Below are 19,358 nucleotides of genomic sequence, written 5' to 3'. Positions count from 1 at the left end.
CCCCCCGCAGCCTCGCGCCCCCCCCCCCCCCCCCCCCCCCCCCCGCAGCCTCGCGCCCGCCCCCGCCCCCCCGGCAGCCTCAACCCCCCCCCCGCCTCGCCCCGCCCCCGGGCCCCCACGCCTCGCCCTGGCCCCCCCTCCCCGCCTCGCCCTCCCCGCCTCGCCCCCCCCACCTCACCCCGGGCCCCCACGCCTCGCCCCGGCCCCGTTCCCCCACCGCCCCCCCCCCACAGCCTCGCCCCCCCTCCCCCCCCCCCCCCCCCGCCTCGCCCTGCCCCCCCCCCCCCGGGCCCCCATGCCTCGACCCGGCCCCGTTCCCCCACCACCCCCCCCTGCCTCGCCCTGGCCCCCCCCGGGCCCCCATGCCTCGCCCCGGCCCCCCCCCCCCCCCCCCCCCCCCCCACGCCTGGCCCCGGCCCCGTTCCCCCACCTCGCCCCGGCCCCGTTCCTCCATCTCGCCCCGCCTTGCCCCGGGCCCCCCCCACCTCTCCCCGGGCCCCCACGCCTCGCCCCGCCCCCGGCCCCGTTCCCCCGCCTCGCCCCGGGCCCCCTCCCGCCTCCTCTCCCTGCAGCCGTAATCAGAGCCACCACATGTTTGCATGTTGAATGGTATTTTGCAGTCTGACCTTTAACCCTTGTGTTCCAGTTGCCGCCTCCAGTTGAGTTACGAGCTGCTGCTCTCCGCGCTGAGATTACAGATGCTGAGGGTCTGGGTCTAAAACTGGAGGATCGTGAAACTGTCATTAAGGAGCTGAAGAAATCGCTTAAGATTAAGGTGAGGTGACACAGGTGTGGGGGACAGGGCCCCCTGCGGCACTGAGGTGTGGGGGACAGGGCCCCCTGCGGCACTGAGGTGTGGGGGACAGGGCCCCCTGCGGCACTGAGGTGTGGGGGACAGGGCCCCCTGCGGCACTGAGGTGTGGGGGACAGGGCCCCGTGCGGCACTGAGGTGTGGGGGACAGGGCCCCCTGCGGCACTGAGGTGTGGGGGACAGGGCCCCGTGCGGCACTGAGGTGTGGGGGACAGGGCCCCCTGCGGCACTGAGGTGTGGGGGACAGGGCCCCGTGCGGCACTGAGGTGTGGGGGACAGGGCCCCGTGCGGCACTGAGGTGTGGGGGACAGGGCCCCCTGCGGCACTGAGGTGTGGGGACAGGGCCCCGTGCGGCACTGAGGTGTGGGGGACAGGGCCCCCTGCGGCACTGAGGTGTGGGGGACAGGGCCCCGTGCGGCACTGAGGTGTGGGGGACAGGGCCCCGTGCGGCACTGAGGTGTGGGGGACAGGGCCCCCTGCGGCACTGAGGTGTGGGGGACAGGGCCCCCTGCGGCACTGAGGTGTGGGGGACAGGGCCCCCTGTGGCACTGAGGTGTGGGGGACAGGGCCCCCTGTGGCACTGAGGTGTGGGGGACAGGGCCCCCTGCGGCACTGATGGGCTAACATGGAGTGGCGCTCAGTGCAGTGTGTATGGGAAGGCTCAGGCTGTTATACAAAGTAGTTGTTGGATTACTTTAAGAATGGGTCACATGATTTGATGGTGATGTCATTACGGTGTTTTACAGGCTGCTATTTTAGTTTGTACAGATGTCTGACAGTAAATCTATTGTTGTTAGTTTGGGTCTGTGTGTGAAAGCCACATCTTTTGTTTAAAGCCCACAACCGCTAACATCGCTCAGATATTACACACACAACCTTGACGAGTCTAGATTTTGTTTCACTGAGAAGTTGTAAATTGGAAGGGAAACCTGAGTGGATTCTCACACTTTGAATATCAGAGGGCTGGGGAAATCAATAACACGATTAAAGATCATGCTTTAGAAGACCAGGTAAAAAATAAAAAGGGTGGAAGCTGTTATTTGATTTGATTTATTGTCACCTGTATGAGTATACTGTGAAAAGGAGTGTCACATGATCTATCAACCAGTCTCCTCACCCCTCCTCCCCCCCCCCCCCCCCCCCCAAACAATGCAGCACCATATAACAAATCCCAGAAAGTTCCTGAGGCCCAGAGTAAAAATAACCAAAACCCCATTTAAACCATTGAAGCAGCAAAGGTTCACTAACGTCACACCTTGGTAAGATTGTTCCACTGGAGCAAGCTGAGAGGGAGTGATTGGAGGCAGCAGTGCTGGTGAGAGATTAACTGAATTGTTTATTTATTTAATTAGTCAGCTAGTGTGTGTTTTTTTTGGCCTTTACTTTTGCAGTAGTATTTTAAGTTTAAAGTGAAAACTGGAAGTGGGCTTCTAAGGAGTCTGGGAAAGGTTTTTTAAGCGCATGAAGTATAAAAGGTAGGCTGCAGTATACAGCGGGCAGCGTCGGGAGCGGGCAGTGGAGTGAGTGGGAAGCAGAGTGTGAGCTATAAGGCTTTGGCTCACAGGGCTTAAGCAGAAAGGGCGAGCAGGGGTAAGTTTAAATTCATTTTTGCTGTTTCTACCTGGTACTGGCAAGGTATCTAGAGGGGATGGGTGTGCAGGCAGTGCTATGTTCCTCTTGCACTATGTTTGAGGTGAGGGACGACGACAGTGTCCCTGCTGATTACACCTGTGGGAAGTGCACCCATCTGCAGCTCCTCCAAAACCGTGTTAGGGAACTGGAGCTGGAGTTGGATGAACTTAGGATCATTAGGGACGCAGAGATGGCCATAGACAGAAGCTTTAGGAATACAGTTACTCCGAGGAATGAAAACAGATGGGTGACGGTGAGAGGGGCTGGGAGGAAGCAGTCCGTGCAGGATCCCCGGTGGTCGTTCCCCTTAGCAACAAGTATTCCGCTTTGGATACGGTTGAGGGGGATGACATACCAGTGGTGAGCCGCAGTGGGAGGATCTCCAGCACTGTGTCCGTCTCTGTGGCTCGGGAGGGTAAGGGGGAGAGCGGGAGGGCAATAGTTATTGGGAACTCGTTAGTTAGAGGGATAGATAGGAGGTTCTGAGGCAGCAAAAGAGACTCACGGATGGTATGTTGCCTACCGGATGCCAGGGTCCGTGACGTCTCGGACCGTGTTTTCCGGATTCTGAAGGGGGAGGGGAAACAGTCACAAGTCGTGGTACACATTGGTACCAATGACATAGGTAAGAGAAGGGACGGGGATTTAAAGCAGGAATTTCTGGAGCTGGGCTGGAAGCTGAGAGCCAAGACAAAACATGTGGTCATCTCTGGTACGTTGCCGGTGCCACGTGATAGCGAGTTGAGGAACAGGGAGAGAGTGCAGTTAAACATGTGGTTGCAGGGATGGTGTAGGAGGGAGGGTTTCAGATACATGGATAATTGGAACACATTCTGGGGAAGGTGGGACCTGTACAAACAGGACGGGGTGCACCTGAACCAGAGGGGCACCAATATCCTAGGAGGGAAATTTGTTACGGCTCTTCAGGGGGGTTTAAACTAATTTGTCAGGGGAGTGGGAAAAGGAGTTGTAGTCCAGAAGTCAGTGTTGAGGGTGGTGAGGTATTGGGGAAGGTATCAGGGTCAAGGGTGGGTACCGGTAGACAGGAAGGTGGGTTGAAGTGTGTCTACTTCAATGCAAGGAGCATCCGAAACAAGGTAGATGAACTTGGGGCGTGGATTGGTACTTGGGACTACGATGTTGTGGCCATTACGGAGACGTGGGTAGAACAAGGACAGGAATGGTTGTTGGACGTTCCGGGGTATAGATGTTTCAGTAAGTGTAGGGAAGCTGGTAAAAGAGGTGGAGGAGTGGCATTGTTAATCAAAGATAGTTTAACGGCTGCGGAAAGGCACTTCGAGGGGGATCTGCACACTGAGGTAATATGGGCTGAGGTTAGAAATAGGAAAGGAGCGGTCACGTTGTTAGGAGTTGACTATAGGCCCCCAAATAGTAATAGAGATGTGGAGGGAGAAATTGCTAAGCAGATTATGGATATGTGTGGGGGTCACAGGGTAGTTGTCATGGGGGACTTTAACTTTCCAAATATTGATTGGAACCTTTGTAGGTCAAATAGTTCAGATGGGGCAGTTTTTGTGCAGTGTGTGCAGGAGGGTTTCCTGACACAATATGTGGATAGGCCGACAAGAGGTGAGGCCACATTGGATTTGGTACTGGGAAATGAACCGGGCCAAGTGTTAGATTTGGTTGTGGGAGAGCACTTTGGAGATAGTGACCACAATTCGGTGTCTTTTGTCATTGCAATGGAGAGGGATAGGGCCGGACGGCAGGGCAAGGTTTACAATTGGGAGAGTGGTAATTATGATGCGATTAGGCAAGAATTAGGGGGCATAAGTTGGGAACAGAAACTGTCAGAGAAAGGAACTAATGAAAAGTGGAACTTTTTCAAGGAACAAATACTGGATGTCCTTGATAGGTATGTCCCTGTCAGGCAGGGAGGAAATGGCCGAGTGAGGGAACCATGGTTCACGAAAGAGGTGGAATGTCTTGTGAAAAGGAAGAGGGAAGCTTATGTAGGGATGAGGAAACAAGGTTCAGATGGCTCGATTGAGGGTTACAAGTTAGCAAGGAATGAGCTGAAAAAGGGGCTTAGGAGAGCTAGGAGGGGACATGAGAAGTCCTTGGCGGGTCGGATCAAGGAAAACCCCAAGGCTTTTTACTCTTATGTGAGGAATAAAAGAATGACCAGGGTGAGGTTAGGGCCGGTCAAGGACGGCAGTGGGAACTTGTGTATGGAGTTAGTAGAGATAGGCGAGGTGATGAATGAATACTTTTCTTCAGTGTTCACCAAGGAGAGGGGCCATGTTTTTGAGGAAGAGAAGGTGTTACAGGCTAATAGGCTGGAGGAAATAGATGTTCGGAGGGAGGATGTCCTGGCAGTTTTGAATAAACTGAAGGTCGATAAGTCCCCTGGGCCTGATGAAATGTATCCTAGGATTCTTTGGGAGGCAAGGGATGAGATTGCAGAGCCTTTGGCTTTGATCTTTGGGTCCTCGCTGTCCACGGGGATGGTGCCAGAGGACTGGAGAATGGCGAATGTTGTTCCTCTATTTAAGAAAGGGAATAGAAATGACCCTGGTAATTATAGACCGGTTAGTCTTACTTCGGTGGTTGGTAAATTGGTGGAAAAGGTCCTTAGAGATGGGATGTACGACCATTTAGAAAGATGCGGATTAATCCGGGATAGTCAGCACGGATTCGTGAAGGGCAAGTCGTGCCTCACAAATTTGATAGAATTTTTTGAGGAGGTAACTAAGTGTGTTGATGAAGGTAGGGCAGTTGATGTCATATACATGGATTTTAGTAAGGCGTTTGATAAGGTCCCCCATGGTGGGCTTATGATGAAAGTGAGGAGGTATGGGATAGAGGGAAAGTTGGCCGATTGGATAGGTAACTGGCTGTCTGATCGAAGACAGAGGGTGGTGGTGGATGGAAAATGTTCGGATTGGAGGCAGGTTGCTAGCAGAGTGCCGCAGGGATCAGTGCTTGGTCCTCTGCTCTTTGTGATTTTTATTAATGACTTAGAGGAGGGGGCTGAAGGGTGGATCAGTAAATTTGCTGATGACACCAAGATTGGTGGATGAGGTGGAGGGGTGTTGTAGGCTGCAAAGAGACATAGATAGGATGCAAAGCTGGGCTGAAAAATGGCAAATGGAGTTTAACCCTGATAAATGTGAGGTGATTCATTTTGGTAGGACTAATTTAAATGTGGATTACAGGGTCAAAGGTAGCATTCTGAAGACTGTGGAGGAACAGAGAGATCTTGGGGTTCATATCCACAGATCTCTAAAGGTTGCCACTCAAGTGGATAGAGCTGTGAAGAAGGCCTATAGTGTGTTAGCTTTTATTAACAGGGGGTTGGAGTTTAAGAGCCGTGGGGCTTTGCTGCAACTGTACAGGACCTTGGTGAGACCACATTTGGAATATTGTGTGCAGTTCTGGTCACCTCACTACAAGAAGGATGTGGAGACACTGGAAAGAGTGCAGAGGAGATTTACCAGGATGCAGCCTGGTTTGGAGGGTAGGTCTTATGAGGAAAGGTTGAGGGAACTTGGGCTTTTCTCTTTGGAGCGGAGGAGGTTGAGAGGAGACTTGATAGAGGTTTATAAGATGATGAGGGGGATAGATAGAGTGAACGTTCAAAGACTATTTCCTCGGGTGAATGGAGCGGTAACTCAGGGGCATAACTGTAGGGTTCATGGTGGGAGATACAGGAAGGATATCAGAGGTAGGTTCTTTACGCAGAGAGTGGTTGGGGTGTGGAATGGACTGCCTGCAGTGATAGTGGAGTGAGACACTTTAGGAAGATTTAAGCGGTTATTGGACAGGCACATGGAGCACACCAGGATGATAGGGAGTGGGATAGCTTGATCTTGGTTTCAGATATTGCTCAGCACAACATCGTGGGCCGAATGTCCTGTTCTGTGCTGTACTGTTCTATGTTCTCTGTTCTAAGAAGCTACTTAAGAGGGAAATCAGGAGGGCTAAAAGAAGACATGAGATTGCTTTGGCAGATTTTAACCAGGTGTTGTGAGACTTCTTACTGAAGGCATTAGTACGTAGTTATAGTCTGGATGAAGGGATTAGTACTGTAGTTATGGTCTGGATGAAGGGATTAGTACTGTAGTTATAGTCTGGATGAAGGGATTAGTACTGTAGTTATAGTCTGGATGAAGGGATTAGTACTGTAGATATAGCCCGGATGAAGGGATTAGTACTGTACTTATAGTCTGGATGAAGGGATTAGTACTGTAGTTATAGTCTGGATGAAGGGATTAGTACTGTACTTATAGTCTGGATGAAGGGATTAGTGCTGTAGTTATAGTCTGGATGAAGGGATTAGTACTGTAGTTATAGTCTGGATGAAGGGATTAGTACTGTAGTTATAGTCCGGATGAAGGGATTAGTACTGTAGTTATAGTCTGGATGAAGGGGTTAGTACTGTAGTTATAGTCTGGATGAAGGGATTAGTACTGTAGTTATAGTCTGGATGAAGGGATTAGTACTGTAGTTATAGTCTGGATGAAGGGATTAGTGCTGTAGTTATAGTCCGGATGAAGGGATTAGTACTGTAGTTATAGTCTGGATGAAGGGGTTAGTACTGTAGTTATAGTCTGGATGAAGGGATTAGTACTGTAGTTATAGTCTGGATGAAGGGATTAGTACTGTACTTATAGTCTGGATGAAGGGATTAGTGCTGTAGTTATAGTCCGGATGAAGGGATTAGTACTGTAGTTATAGTCTGGATGAAGGGATTAGTGCTGTAGTTATAGTCTGGATGAAGGGATTAGTGCTGTAGTTATAGTCTGGATGAAGGGATTAGTGCTGTAGTTATAGTCCGGATGAAGGGATTAGTACTGTAGTTATAGTCTGGATGAAGGGGTTAGTACTGTAGTTATAGTCTGGATGAAGGGATTAGTACTGTAGTTATGGTCTGGATGAAGGGATTAGTACTGTAGTTATAGTCTGGATGAAGGGATTAGTGCTGTAGTTATAGTCTGGATGAAGGGATTAGTGCTGTAGTTATAGTCCGGATGAAGGGATTAGTACTGTAGTTATAGTCTGGATGAAGGGGTTAGTACTGTAGTTATAGTCTGGATGAAGGGATTAGTACTGTAGTTATAGTCTGGATGAAGGGGTTAGTGCTGTAGTTATCGTCCGGATGAAGGGATTAGTACTGTAGTTATAGTCTGGATGAAGGGATTAGTACTGTAGTTATGGTCCGGATGAAGGGATTAGTGCTGTAGTTATAGTCTGGATGAAGGGATTAGTACTGTAGTTATAGTCTGGATGAAGGGATTAGTGCTGTAGTTATAGTCTGGATGAAGGGATTAGTACTGTAGTTATAGTCTGGATGAAGGGGTTAGTGCTGTAGTTATCGTCCGGATGAAGGGATTAGTACTGTAGTTATATTCTGGATGAAGGGATTAGTACTGTAGTTATGGTCCGGATGAAGGGATTAGTGCTGTAGTTATAGTCTGGATGAAGGGATTAGTACTGTAGTTATAGTCTGGATGAAGGGGTTAGTGCTGTAGTTATGGTCCGGATGAAGGGATTAGTACTGTAGTTATAGTCTGGATGAAGGGATTAGAACTGTAGTTATGGTCTGGATGAAGGGATTAGTACTGTAGTTATAGTCTGGATGAAGGGATTAGTGCTGTAGTTATAGTCTGGATGAAGGGATTAGTGCTGTAGTTATAGTCCGGATGAAGGGATTAGTACTGTAGTTATAGTCTGGATGAAGGGATTAGTACTGTAGTTATGGTCTGGATGAAGGGATTAGTACTGTAGTTATAGTCCGGATGAAGGGATTAGTGCTGTAGTTATAGTCTGGATGAAGGGATTAGTACTGTAGTTTTGGTCTGGATGAAGGGGTTAGTACTGTAGTTATGGTCCGGATGAAGGGATTAGTGCTGTAGTAATAGTCTGGATGAAGGGATTAGTGCTGTAGTTATAGTCCGGATGAAGGGATTAGTACTGTAGTTGTAGTCCGGATGAAGGGATTAGTACTGTAGTTATAGTCCGGATGAAGGGATTAGTGCTGTAGTTATAGTCTGGATGAAGGGATTAGTACTGTAGTTATAGTCTGGATGAAGGGATTAGTGCTGTAGTTATAGTCCGGATGAAGGGATTAGTACTGTAGTTATAGTCTGGATGAAGGGATTAGTGCTGTAGTTATAGTCTGGATGAAGGGATTAGTACTGTAGTTATAGTCTGGATGAAGGGATTAGTGCTGTAGTTATAGTCCGGATGAAGGGATTAGTACTGTAGTTATAGTCAGGATGAAGGGATTAGTACTGTAGTTATGGTCTGGATGAAGGGATTAGTGCTGTAGTTATAGTCCGGATGAAGGGATTAGTGCTGTAGTTATAGTCCGGATGAAGGGATTAGTACTGTAGTTATAGTCTGGATGAAGGGATTAGTGCTGTAGTCATAGCCTGGATGAAGGGATTAGTGCTGTAGTTATAGTCCGGATGAAGGGATTAGTACTGTAGTTATAGTCCGGATGAAGGGATTAGTACTGTAGTTATAGTCCGGATGAAGGGATTAGTGCTGTAGTTATAGTCCGGATGAAGGGATTAGTGCTGTAGTTATAGTCTGGATGAAGGGATTAGTACTGTAGTTATAGTCTGGATGAAGGGATTAGTACTGTAGTTATAGTCTGGATGAAGGGATTAGTACTGTAGTTATAGTCTGGATGAAGGGAATAGTACTGTAGTTATAGTCCGGATGAAGGGATTAGTGCTGTAGTTATAGTCCGGATGAAGGGATTAGTGCTGTAGTTATAGTCCGGATGAAGGGATTAGTGCTGTAGTTATAGTCCGGATGAAGGGATTAGTGCTGTAGTTATAGTCCGGATGAAGGGATTAGTGCTGTAGTTATAGTCCGGATGAAGGGATTAGTACTGTAGTTATAGTCCGGATGAAGGGATTAGTACTGTAGTTATAGTCCGGATGAAGGGATTAGTACTGTAGTTATAGTCTGGATGAAGGGATTAGTACTGTAGTTATAGTCCGGATGAAGGGATTAGTACTGTAGTTATGGTCTGGATGAAGGGATTAGTACTGTAGTTATAGTCTGGATGAAGGGATTAGTGCTGTAGTAATAGTCTGGATGAAAGGATTAGTACTGTAGTTATAGTCCGGATGAAGGGATTAGTACTGTAGTTATAGTCTGGATGAAGGGATTAGTACTGTAGTTTTAGTCTGGATGAAGGGATTAGTACTGTAGTTATGGTCTGGATGAAGGGATTAGTGCTGTAGTTATAGTCTGGATGAAGGGATTAGTGCTGTAGTTATTTTTAGTGGCCGGTCTTGATGCTGAGATTGAGAAAGATTGGAGAATATCCTTCCTGTGCACCAATAAGAAAGACAGCAGCATTGTGATTGGCTGAAACACTGCATATAGATTGTGCCGCTTGGTTTGAGGGTGACATGTTTGTAAAGAGAGTTGATGCACACTCAGAGTGGCCAGAAATTAGCTTAAGGTTGACAACATCTGAAAAAAACCAGGGGGAAAAGTCGCTGAAATCGTTTGTGAAAAGGCGCAGCTTGTTAATGACAACCGTTCAGTTTTATTCACAGGAGTTTGAGGATTAAAGCCTCCGTCATATCCATCAACCAATGGGTTGGCTGAAAGATTTGTACAATCCTTGAAACGTTCCAGAGAGCTTCAAAAGTGCGCGGTGTATTATCACCGGGTGTGACCAACACCTTACACAACACCTTACCCAACAGGGAGGGGAGTGAGGGAGGGGGGTGAGGGGCGTGGTGAGGGAGGGGGTGAATGGCGTGGTCAGGGAGGGCGGTGAGGGAAGGGAGTGAGGGGCGTGGTGAGGATGGGGAGTGAGGGAGGGGGGTGAGTGGCGTATTGAGGGAGGGGGTGAAGGGCACGGTCGGGGAGGGCGGTCGGTGAGGGAGGGGGGTGAGGGGCACGGTGAGGGAGGGGGTGTGAGTGTTTCAGGGTGAGGAGTTGAGCGATGGGGGTTCGGGGGTCCAGTGAGGGAGAGACGCTGTGTGTGTGGGGGTGTCAGGGTGGGGAGTTGAGCGATGGGGGTTTCGGGGTACAGTGAGGGAGAGACGCTGTGTGTGTGGGGGTGTCAGGGTGGGGAGTTGAGCGATGGGGGTTTCGGGGTACAGATTGGGTAGACTGGGGTTGTTCTCCTTGGAAAGACGGAGAATGAGGGGAGATCCAATAGAGGTGTACAAGATTATGAAGGGTATAGATAGGGTGAACAGTGGGAAGCTTTTTCCCAGGTCGGAGGTGACGATCACGAGGGGTCACGGGCTCAAGCTGAGAGGGGCGAAGTATAACTCAGACATCAGAGGGACGTTTTTTACACAGAGGGTGGTGGGGGCCTGGAATGCGCTGCCAAGTAGGGTGGTGGAGGCAGGCACGCTGACATCGTTTAAGACTTACCTGGATAGTCACATGAGCAGCCTGGGAATGGAGGGATACAAACGATTGGTCTAGTTGGACCAAGGAGCGGCACAGGCTTGGAGGGCCGAAGGGCCTGTTTCCTGTGCTGTACTGTTCTTTGTTCTTTGATGGGGATTTCGGGGTACAGTGAGGGAGTGACGCTGTGTGTGTGGGGGTTTCGGGGTGGGGAGTTGAACGATGGGGGTTTCGGGGTACAGTGAGGGAGTGACGTGTGTGTGTGGGGGTTTCGGGGTGGGGAGTTGAGCGATGGGGGTTTCGGGGTACAGTGAGGGAGTGACGCTGTGTGTGTGTGGGTTTGGGGGTACAGTGAGGGAGTGACGCTGTGTGTGGGGGTTTTGGGGTACAGTGAGGGAGTGACGCTGTGTGTGGGGGGGGTTCGGGGTGGGGAGTTGAGCGATGGGGGTTTCGGGGTACAGTGAGGGAGTGACGCTGTGTGTGTGGGGGTTTCGGGGTGGGGAGATGAGCGATGGGGGTTTCGGGGTACAGTGAGGGAGTGACGCTGTGTGTGTGGGGGTTTCGGGGTGGGGAGTTGAGCGATGGGGGTTTCGGGGTACAGTGAGGGAGTGACGCTGTGTGTGTGTGGGTTTGGGGGTACAGTGAGGGAGTGACGCTGTGTGTGGGGGTTTTGGGGTACAGTGAGGGAGTGACGCTGTGTGTGTGGGAGTTTTGGGGTACAGTGAGGGAGTGACGCTGTGTGTGTGTTGGTTTTGGGGTACAGTGAGGGAGTGACGCTGTGTGTGTGGGTGTTTTGGGGTACAGTGGGGAGTGACGCTGTGTGTGGGGGGGTTTCGGGGTACAGTGATGGAGTGACGCTGTGTGTGTGGGTGTTTGGGGGTACAGTGAGGGAGTGACGCTGTGTGTGGGGGGTTTGGGGGTACAGTGAGGGAGTGCAGCTGTGTGTGTGTGGGTGTTTGGGGGTACAGTGAGGGAGTGACGCTGTGTGTGGGGGGGTTTTGGGGTACAGTGAGGGAGTGACGCTGTGTGTGGGGGAGTTTGGGGGTACAGTGAGGGAGTGACGCTGTGTGTGTGGGGGTTTTGGGGTACAGTGGGGAGTGACGCTGTGTGTGTGTGGGTTTGGGGGTACAGTGAGGGAGTGACGCTGTGTGTGTGGTGGTTTTGGGATACAGTGAGGGAGTGACGCTGTGTGTGTGGGGGTTTTGGGGTACAGTGAGGGAGTGACGCTGTGTGTGTGGGGGTACAGTGAGGGAGTGACGCTGTGTGTGTGGGGGTTTTGGGGTACAGTGAGGGTGTGACGGTGTGTGTGGGGGGGTTTTGGGGTACAGTGGGGAGTGACGCTGTGTGTGTGGGGGTTTGAGGGTACAGTGAGGGAGTGACGCTGTGTGTGTGTGGGTTTGGGGGTACAGTGAGGGAGTGACGCTGTGTGTGTGGGGGTTTGGGGGTACAGTGAGGGAGTGACGCTGTGTGTGTGGGTTTGGGGGTACAGTGAGGGAGTGACAGTGTGTGTGGGGGTTTGGGGGTACAGTGAGGGAGTGACGCTGTGTGTGGGGGTTTGGGGGTACAGTGAGGGAGTGACACTGTGTGTGGGGGTTTGGGGGTACAGTGAGGGAGTGACGCTGTGTGTGTGGGTTTGGGGGTACAGTGAGGGAGTGACGCTGCGTGTGTGTGGGTTTGGGGGTACAGTGAGGGAGTGACGCTGTGTGTGGGGGTTTGGGGGTACAGTGAGGGAGTGACGCTGTGTGTGTGGGTTTGGGGGTACAGTGAGGGAGTGACGCTGTGTGTGTGGGGGTTTGGGGGTACAGTGAGGGAGTGACGCTGTGTGTGTGTGGGTTTGGGGGTACAGTGAGGGAGTGACGCTGTGTGTGTGGGGGTTTGGGGGTACAGTGAGGGAGTGACGCTGTGTGTGGGGGGGTTTGGGGGTACAGTGACGCTGTGTGTGTGGGGGTTTGGGGGTACAGTGAGGGAGTGACGCTGTGTGTGGGGGTTTGGGCGTACAGTGAGGGAGTGACGCTGTGTGTGTGGGTTTGGGGGTACAGTGAGGGAGTGACGCTGTGTGTGTGGGGGTTTGGGGGTACAGTGAGGGAGTGACGCTGTGTGTGTGGGGGTTTGGGCGTACAGTGAGGGAGTGATGCTGTGTGTGTGGGGGTTTGGGGGTACAGTGAGGGAGTGACGCTGTGTGTGTGGGGGTTTGGGGGTACAGTGAGGGAGTGACGCTGTGTGTGGGGGGGTTTGGGGGTACAGTGACGCTGTGTGTGTGGGGGTTTGGGGGTACAGTGAGGGAGTGACGCTGTGTGTGTGGGGGTTTGGGGGTACAGTGAGGGAGTGACGCTGTGTGTGGGGGGGTTTGGGGGTACAGTGGGGAGTGATGCTCTGTGTGTGTGGGTTTGGGTGTACAGTGAGGGAGTGACGCTGTGTGTGTGGGGGTTTGGGGGTACAGTGAGGGAGTGACGCTGTGTGTGGGGGGGTTTTGGGGTACAGTGATGGAGTGACGCTGTGTGTGTGTGGGTTTGGGGGTACAGTGGGGAGTGACGCTGTGTGTGTGGGGGTTTGGGGGTACAGTGAGGGAGTGACGCTGTGTGTGTGGGGGCTTGGGGGTACAGTGGGGGAGTGACGCTGTGTGTGTGGGGATTTGGGGTACAGTGAGGGAGTGACGCTGTGTGTGTGGGGATTTGGGGTACAGTGAGGGAGTGACGCTGTGTGTGTGGGGATTTGGGGTACCGTGAGGGAGTGACGCTGTGTGTGTGGGGGTTTTGGCGTACAGTGAGGGAGTGACGCTGTGTGTGTGGGGGTTTGGGGGTACAGTGAGGGAGTGACGCTGTGTGTGGGGGGGTTTTGGGGTACAGTGATGGAGTGACGCTGTGTGTGTGGGTTTGGGGGTACAGTGGGGAGTGACGCTGTGTGTGTGGGGGTTTGGGGGTACAGTGAGGGAGTGACGCTGTGTGTGTGGGGGTTTGGGGGTACAGTGGGGGAGTGACGCTGTGTGTGTGGGGATTTGGGGTACAGTGAGGGAGTGACGCTGTGTGTGTGGGGATTTGGGGCACAGTGAGGGAGTGACGCTGTGTGTGTGGGGGTACAATGAGGGAGTGACGCTGTGTGTGTGGGGGTTTGGGGGTACAGTGAGGGAGTGACGCTGTGTGTGTGGGGGTTTGGGGGTACAGTGAGGGAGTGACGCTGTGTGTGTGGGTTTGGGGGTACAGTGAGGGAGTGACGCTGTGTGTGTGGGGGCTTGGGGGTACAGTGAGGGAGTGACCCTGTGTGTGTGTGGGTTTGGGGGTACAGTGAGGGAGTGACGCTGTGTGTGTGGGGGGGTTTGGGGGTACAGTGAGGGAGTGACGCTGTGTGTGGGGGGGTTTGGGGGTACAGTGAGGGAGTGACGCTGTGTGTGTGGGGGTTTCGGGGTGGGGAGTTGAGCGATGGGGGTTTGGGGGTACAGTGAGGGAGTGACGCTGTGTGTGTGGGGGTTTGGGGGTACAGTGAGGGAGTGACGCTGTGTGTGTGGGGGTTTGGGGGTACAGTGAGGGAGTGACACTGTGTGTGTGGGGGTTTGGTGGTACAGTGAGGGAGTGACGCTGTGTTTGTGGGGGTTTGGGGGTACAGTGAGGGAGTGACGCTGTGTGGGGGTTTGGGGGTACAGTGAGGGAGTGACGCTGTGTGTGGGGGTTTGGGGGTACAGTGAGGGAGTGACGCTGTATGTGTGGGGGTTTGGGGGTACAGTGAGGGAGTGACGCTGTGTGTGTGGGGGTTTGGGGGTACAGTGAGGGAGTGGCGCTGTGTGTGGGGGGGTTTTGCGGTACAGTGAGGGAGTGACGCTGTGTGTGGGGGGGTTTGGGGGTACAGTGAGGGAGTGACGCTGTGTGTGGGGGGATTTTGGGGTACAGTGGGGAGTGACGCTGTGTGTGTGGGTTTGGGGGTACAGTGAGGGAGTGACGCTGTGTGTGTGGTGGTTTTGGGGTACAGTGAGGGAGTGACGCCGTGTGTGGGGGTGTTTTGGGGTACAGTGTGGAGTGACGCTGTGTGTGTGGGGGTTTGGGGGTACAGTGAGGGAGTGACGCTGTGTGTGTGGGAGTTTTGGGGTACAGTGAGGGAGTGACGCTGTGTGTGTGGAGGTTTGGGGGTACAGTGAGGGAGTGACGCTGTGTGTGTGGGGGCTTTGGGGTACAGTGGGGAGTGACGCTGTGTGTGTGGGGGTTTGGGGGTACAGTGAGGGAGTGACGCTGTGTGTGTGGGGGTTTGGGGGTACAGTGAGGGAGTGACGCTGTGTGTGTGGGGGTACAGTGAGTGAGTGACGCTGTGTGTGGGGGGGTTTGGGGGTACAGTGGGGAGTGACGCTGTGTGTGTGGGGGTACAGTGAGGGAGTGACGCTGTGTGTGTGGGGGTTTGGGGGTACAGTGAGGGAGTGACGCTGTGTGTGTGGGGGTTTGGGGGTACAGTGAGGGAGTGACGCTGTGTGTGTGGGGGTTTGGGGGTACAGTGAGGGAGTGACGCTGTGTGTGTGGGGGTTTCGGGGTACAGTGGGGAGTGACGCTGTGTGTGTGGGGGTTTGGGGGTACAGTGAGGGAGTGAAGCTGTGTGTGGGGGGGTTTGGGGGTACAGTGAGGGAGTGACGCTGTGTGTGTGGGGGTTTGGGGGTGCAGTTGGGAGTGACGCTGTGTGTGTGTGGGTTTGGGGGTACAGTGAGGGAGTGACGCTGTGTGTGTGGGGGTTTCGGGGTACAGTGAGGGAGTGACGCTGTGTGTGGGGGGGTTTGGGGGTACAGTGAGGGAGTGACGCTGTGTGTGGTGGGGTTTGGGGGTACAGTGAGGGAGTGACGCTGTGTGTGTGGGGGTTTGGGGGTACAGTGAGGGAGTGACGCTGTGTGTGGGGGGGTTTGGGGGTACAGTGGGGAGTGACGCTGTGTGTGGGGGGGTTTGGGGGTACAGTGAGGGAGTGACGCTGTGTGTGTGGGGGTTTGGGGGTACAGTGAGGGAGTGACGCTGTGTGTTTGGGGGTACAGTGAGGGAGTGACGCTGTGTGTGTGGGGGTTTCGGGGTACAGTGGGGAGTGACGCTGTGTGTGTGGGGGTTTGGGGGTACAGTGAGGGAGTGAAGCTGTGTGTGTGGGGGTTTGGGGGTACAGTGAGGGAGTGACGCTGTGTGTGTGGGGGTTTGGGGGTGCAGTTGGGAGTGACGCTGTGTGTGTGTGGGTTTGGGGGTACAGTGAGGGAGTGACGCTGTGTGTGTCGGGTTTTGTGGGTACAGTGAGGGAGTGACGCTGTGTGTGTCGGGGTTTGGGGGTACAGTGAGGGAGTGACGCTGTGTGTGGGGGGGTTTGGGGGTACAGTGAGGGAGTGACGCTGTGTGTGTGTGGGTTTTTGGGGTACAGTGAGGGAGTGACGCTGTGTGTGTCAGGGTTTGGGGGTACAGTGGGGAGTGACGCTGTGTGTGTGGGGGTTTGGGGGTACAGTGAGGGAGTGACGCTGTGTGTGTGTGGGGTTTGGGGGTACAGTGAGGGAGTGACGCTGTGTGTGTGTGGGTTTGGGGGTACAGTGAGGGAGTGACGCTGTGTGTGTCAGGGTTTGGGGGTACAGTGGGGAGTGACGCTGTGTGTGTGGGGGTTTAGGGGTACAGTGAGGGAGTGACGCTGTGTGTGTGGGGGTTTGGGGGTACAGTGAGGGAGTGACGCTGTGTGTGTGGGGGCTTGGGGGTACAGTGGGGAGTGACGCTGTGTGTGTGGGGGGTTTGGGGGTACAGTGAGGGAGTGACGCTGTGTGTGTGGGGGGTACAGTGAGGGAGTGACGCTGTGTGTGGGGGGGTTTGGGGGTACAGTGAGGGAGTGACGCTGTGTGTGTGTGGGGGTACAGTGAGGGAGTGACCCTGTGTGTGTGGGGGTTTTGGGGTACAGTGAGGAGTGACCCTGTGTGTGTGGGGGTTTGGGGGTACAGTGAGGGAGTGACGCTGTGTGTGTGTGGGGGTACAGTGAGGGAGTGACGCTGTGTGTGTGGGTGTTTTGGGGTACAGTGAGGGAGTGACGCTGTGTGTGTGGGGATTTTGGGGTACAGTGAGGGAGTGACGCTGTGTGTGGGGGTTTGGGGGTACAGTGAGGGAGTGACGCTGTGTGTGTGGGGGTTTCAGGGTACAGTGAGGGAGTGACGCTGTGTGTGTGGGGGTTTCGGGGGTACAGTGAGGGAGTGACGCTGTGTGTGTGGGGGTTTCGGGGTACAGTGGGGAGTGACGCTGTGTGTGTGGGGGTTTGGGGTACAGTGGGGAGTGGCGCTGTGTGTGGGGGTTTGGGGGTACAGTGAGGGAGTGACGCTGTGTGTGTGGGGGTTTGGGGGTACAGTGAGGGAGTGACGTGTGTGTGGGGGTTTGGGGGTACAGTGAGGGAGTGACCCTGTGTGTGTGTGGGTTGCAGGGTGAGGAGTTGAGCGATGGGGGTTTGGGGGTACAGTGAGGGAGTGACCCTGTGTGTGTGGGGGTTTCGGGGTGGGGAGTTGAGCAATGGGGGTTTGGGGGTACAGTGAGGGAGTGACCCTGTGTGTGTGGGCGTTTGGGGGTACAGTGAGGGAGTGACGCTGTGTGTGGGGGGGTTTGGGGGTACAGTGAGGGAGTGACGCTGTGTGTGGGGGTTTGGGGGTACAGTGAGGGAGTGACGCTGTGTGTGTGTGGGGGTTTGGGGGTACAGTCAGGGAGTGACGTTGTGTGTGTGGGGGTTTGGGGGTACAGTGAGGGAGTGACGCTGTGTGTTGGGGGTTTTGGGGTACAGTGAGGGAGTGACGCTGTGTGTGTGGGGGTTTGGGGGTACAGTGAGGGAGTGACGCTGTGTGTGTGGGGGTTTGGGGGTACAGTGAGGGAGTGACGCTGTGCGTGTGGGGGTTTCGGGGTGGGGAGTTGAGCGATGGGGGTTTGGGGGTACATTGAGGGAGTGACGCTGTGTGTGTGGGGGTTTGGGGTACAGTGAGGGAGTGACGCTGTGTGTGTGGGGGTTTCGGGGTACAGTGAGGGAGTGACGCTGTGTGTGTGTGGGTTTTGGGGTACAGTGAGGGAGTGACGCTGTGTGTGTGGGGATTTGGGGGTACAGTGAGGGAGTGACGCTGTGTGTGTGGGGGTTTTGGGGTACAGTGAGGGAGTGACGCTGGGGGTTTGGGGGTACAGTGAGGGAGTGACGCTGTGTGTGGGGGGTTTCGGGGTACAGTGAGGGAGTGACGCTGTGTGTGTGTGGGTTTCGGGGTACAGTGAGGGAGTGACGCTGTGTGTGTGGGGGTTTCGGGGTACAGTGAGGGAGTGACGCTGTGTGTGTGTGGGTTTCGGGGTACAGTGAGGGAGTGACGCTGTGTGTGTGTGGGTTTCGGGGTACAGTGAGGGAGTGACGCTGTGTGTGTGGGGGTTTCGGGGTACAGTGAGGGAGTGACGCTGTGTGTGTGGGGGTTTCGTGGTGGGGAGTTGAGCGATGGGGGTTTGGGGGTACAGTGAGGGAGTGACGCTGTGTGTGTGGGGGTTTCGGGGTGGGGAGTTGAGCGATGGGGGTTTGGGGGTACATTGAGGGAGTGACGCTGTGTGTGTGGGGGTTTGGGGGTACAGTGAGGGAGTGACGCTGTGTGTGGGGGGGTTTGGGGGTACAGTGAGGGAGTGACGCTGTGTGTGTGGGGGTTTGGGGGTACAGTGAGGGAGTGACGCTGTGTGTGTGGGGGTTTGGGGTACAGTGAGGGAGTGACGCTGTGTGTGGGGGTTTTGGGGTACAGTGAGGGAGTGACGCTGTGTGTGTGGGGGTTTGGGGGTACAGTGAGGGAGTGACGCTGTGTGTGTGGGGGTTTGGGGGTACAGTGAGGGAGTGACGCTGTGTGTGTGGGGGTTTGGGGGTACAGTGAGGGAGTGACGCTGTGTGTGTGGGGGGGTTTCGGGGTACAGTGAGTGAGTGACGCTGTGTGTTTGGGGGTTTCGGGGTACAGTGAGGGAGTGACGCTGTGTGTGTGGGGGTTTGGGGGTACAGTGAGGGAGTGACGCTGTGTGTGTGTGGGTTGCAGGGTGAGGAGCTGAGCGATGGGGGTTTGGGGGTACAGTGAGGGAGTGACGCTGTGTGTGTGGGGGTTTGGGGGTACAGTGAGGGAGTGACGCTGTGTGTTTGGGGGTTTCGGGGTACAGTGAGGGAGTGACGCTGTGTGTGTGGGGGTTTGGGGGTACGTGAGGGAGTGACGCTGTGTGTGTGTGGGTTTGGGGGTACAGTGAGGGAGTGACGCTGTGTGTGGGGGGTTTGGGGGTACAGTGAGGGAGTGACGCTGTGTGTGTGGGGGTTTGGGGGTACAGTGAGGGAGTGACGCTGTGTGTGTGGGGGTTTGGGGGTACAGTGAGGGAGTGACGCTGTGTGTGTGGGGGTTTGGGGGTACAGTGAGGAGTGACGCTGTGTGTGTGTGGGTTGCAGGGTGAGGAGCTGAGCGAGGCGAGTGTGCGACTCAGTCTGCTGGAGAAGAAGCTGGATTCTGCCTCCAAAGAGGCGGATGAGCGAGTGGAGAAAATCCAGAGCAAGCTGGAGGAGACCCAGGCCCTGCTCAGGAAGAAAGGAGAAGTGAGTCTGAGCCCCCCCC

At 54.3% G+C, this 19,358-nt stretch overlaps 1 protein-coding gene across 1 annotated transcript in view; it reads left to right on the top strand.

Moving 5' to 3' along the window:
- Positions 1-19,339, top strand: part of LOC144488602 (dynactin subunit 1-like) — a gene marked incomplete at both ends in the record, with an annotated part of 63,202 nt that extends 43,863 nt beyond the window's left edge. Inside the window, 2 exons of the mRNA XM_078206663.1 lie at positions 647-775; positions 19,196-19,339. Coding sequence (XP_078062789.1) covers positions 647-775; positions 19,196-19,339 — 273 coding nt within the window. The remainder of the gene's footprint in view (positions 1-646; positions 776-19,195) is intronic.
- Positions 19,340-19,358: the final 19 nt, after the last annotated feature.

The sequence above is a fragment of the Mustelus asterias genome, unplaced genomic scaffold (genome assembly GCF_964213995.1).
Source record: "Mustelus asterias unplaced genomic scaffold, sMusAst1.hap1.1 HAP1_SCAFFOLD_1700, whole genome shotgun sequence".
Lineage (NCBI taxonomy): Eukaryota > Metazoa > Chordata > Chondrichthyes > Carcharhiniformes > Triakidae > Mustelus > Mustelus asterias.
Note: the sequence above shows the minus strand (reverse complement) of the source record. Positions and strands in the feature narration are given on the sequence as shown.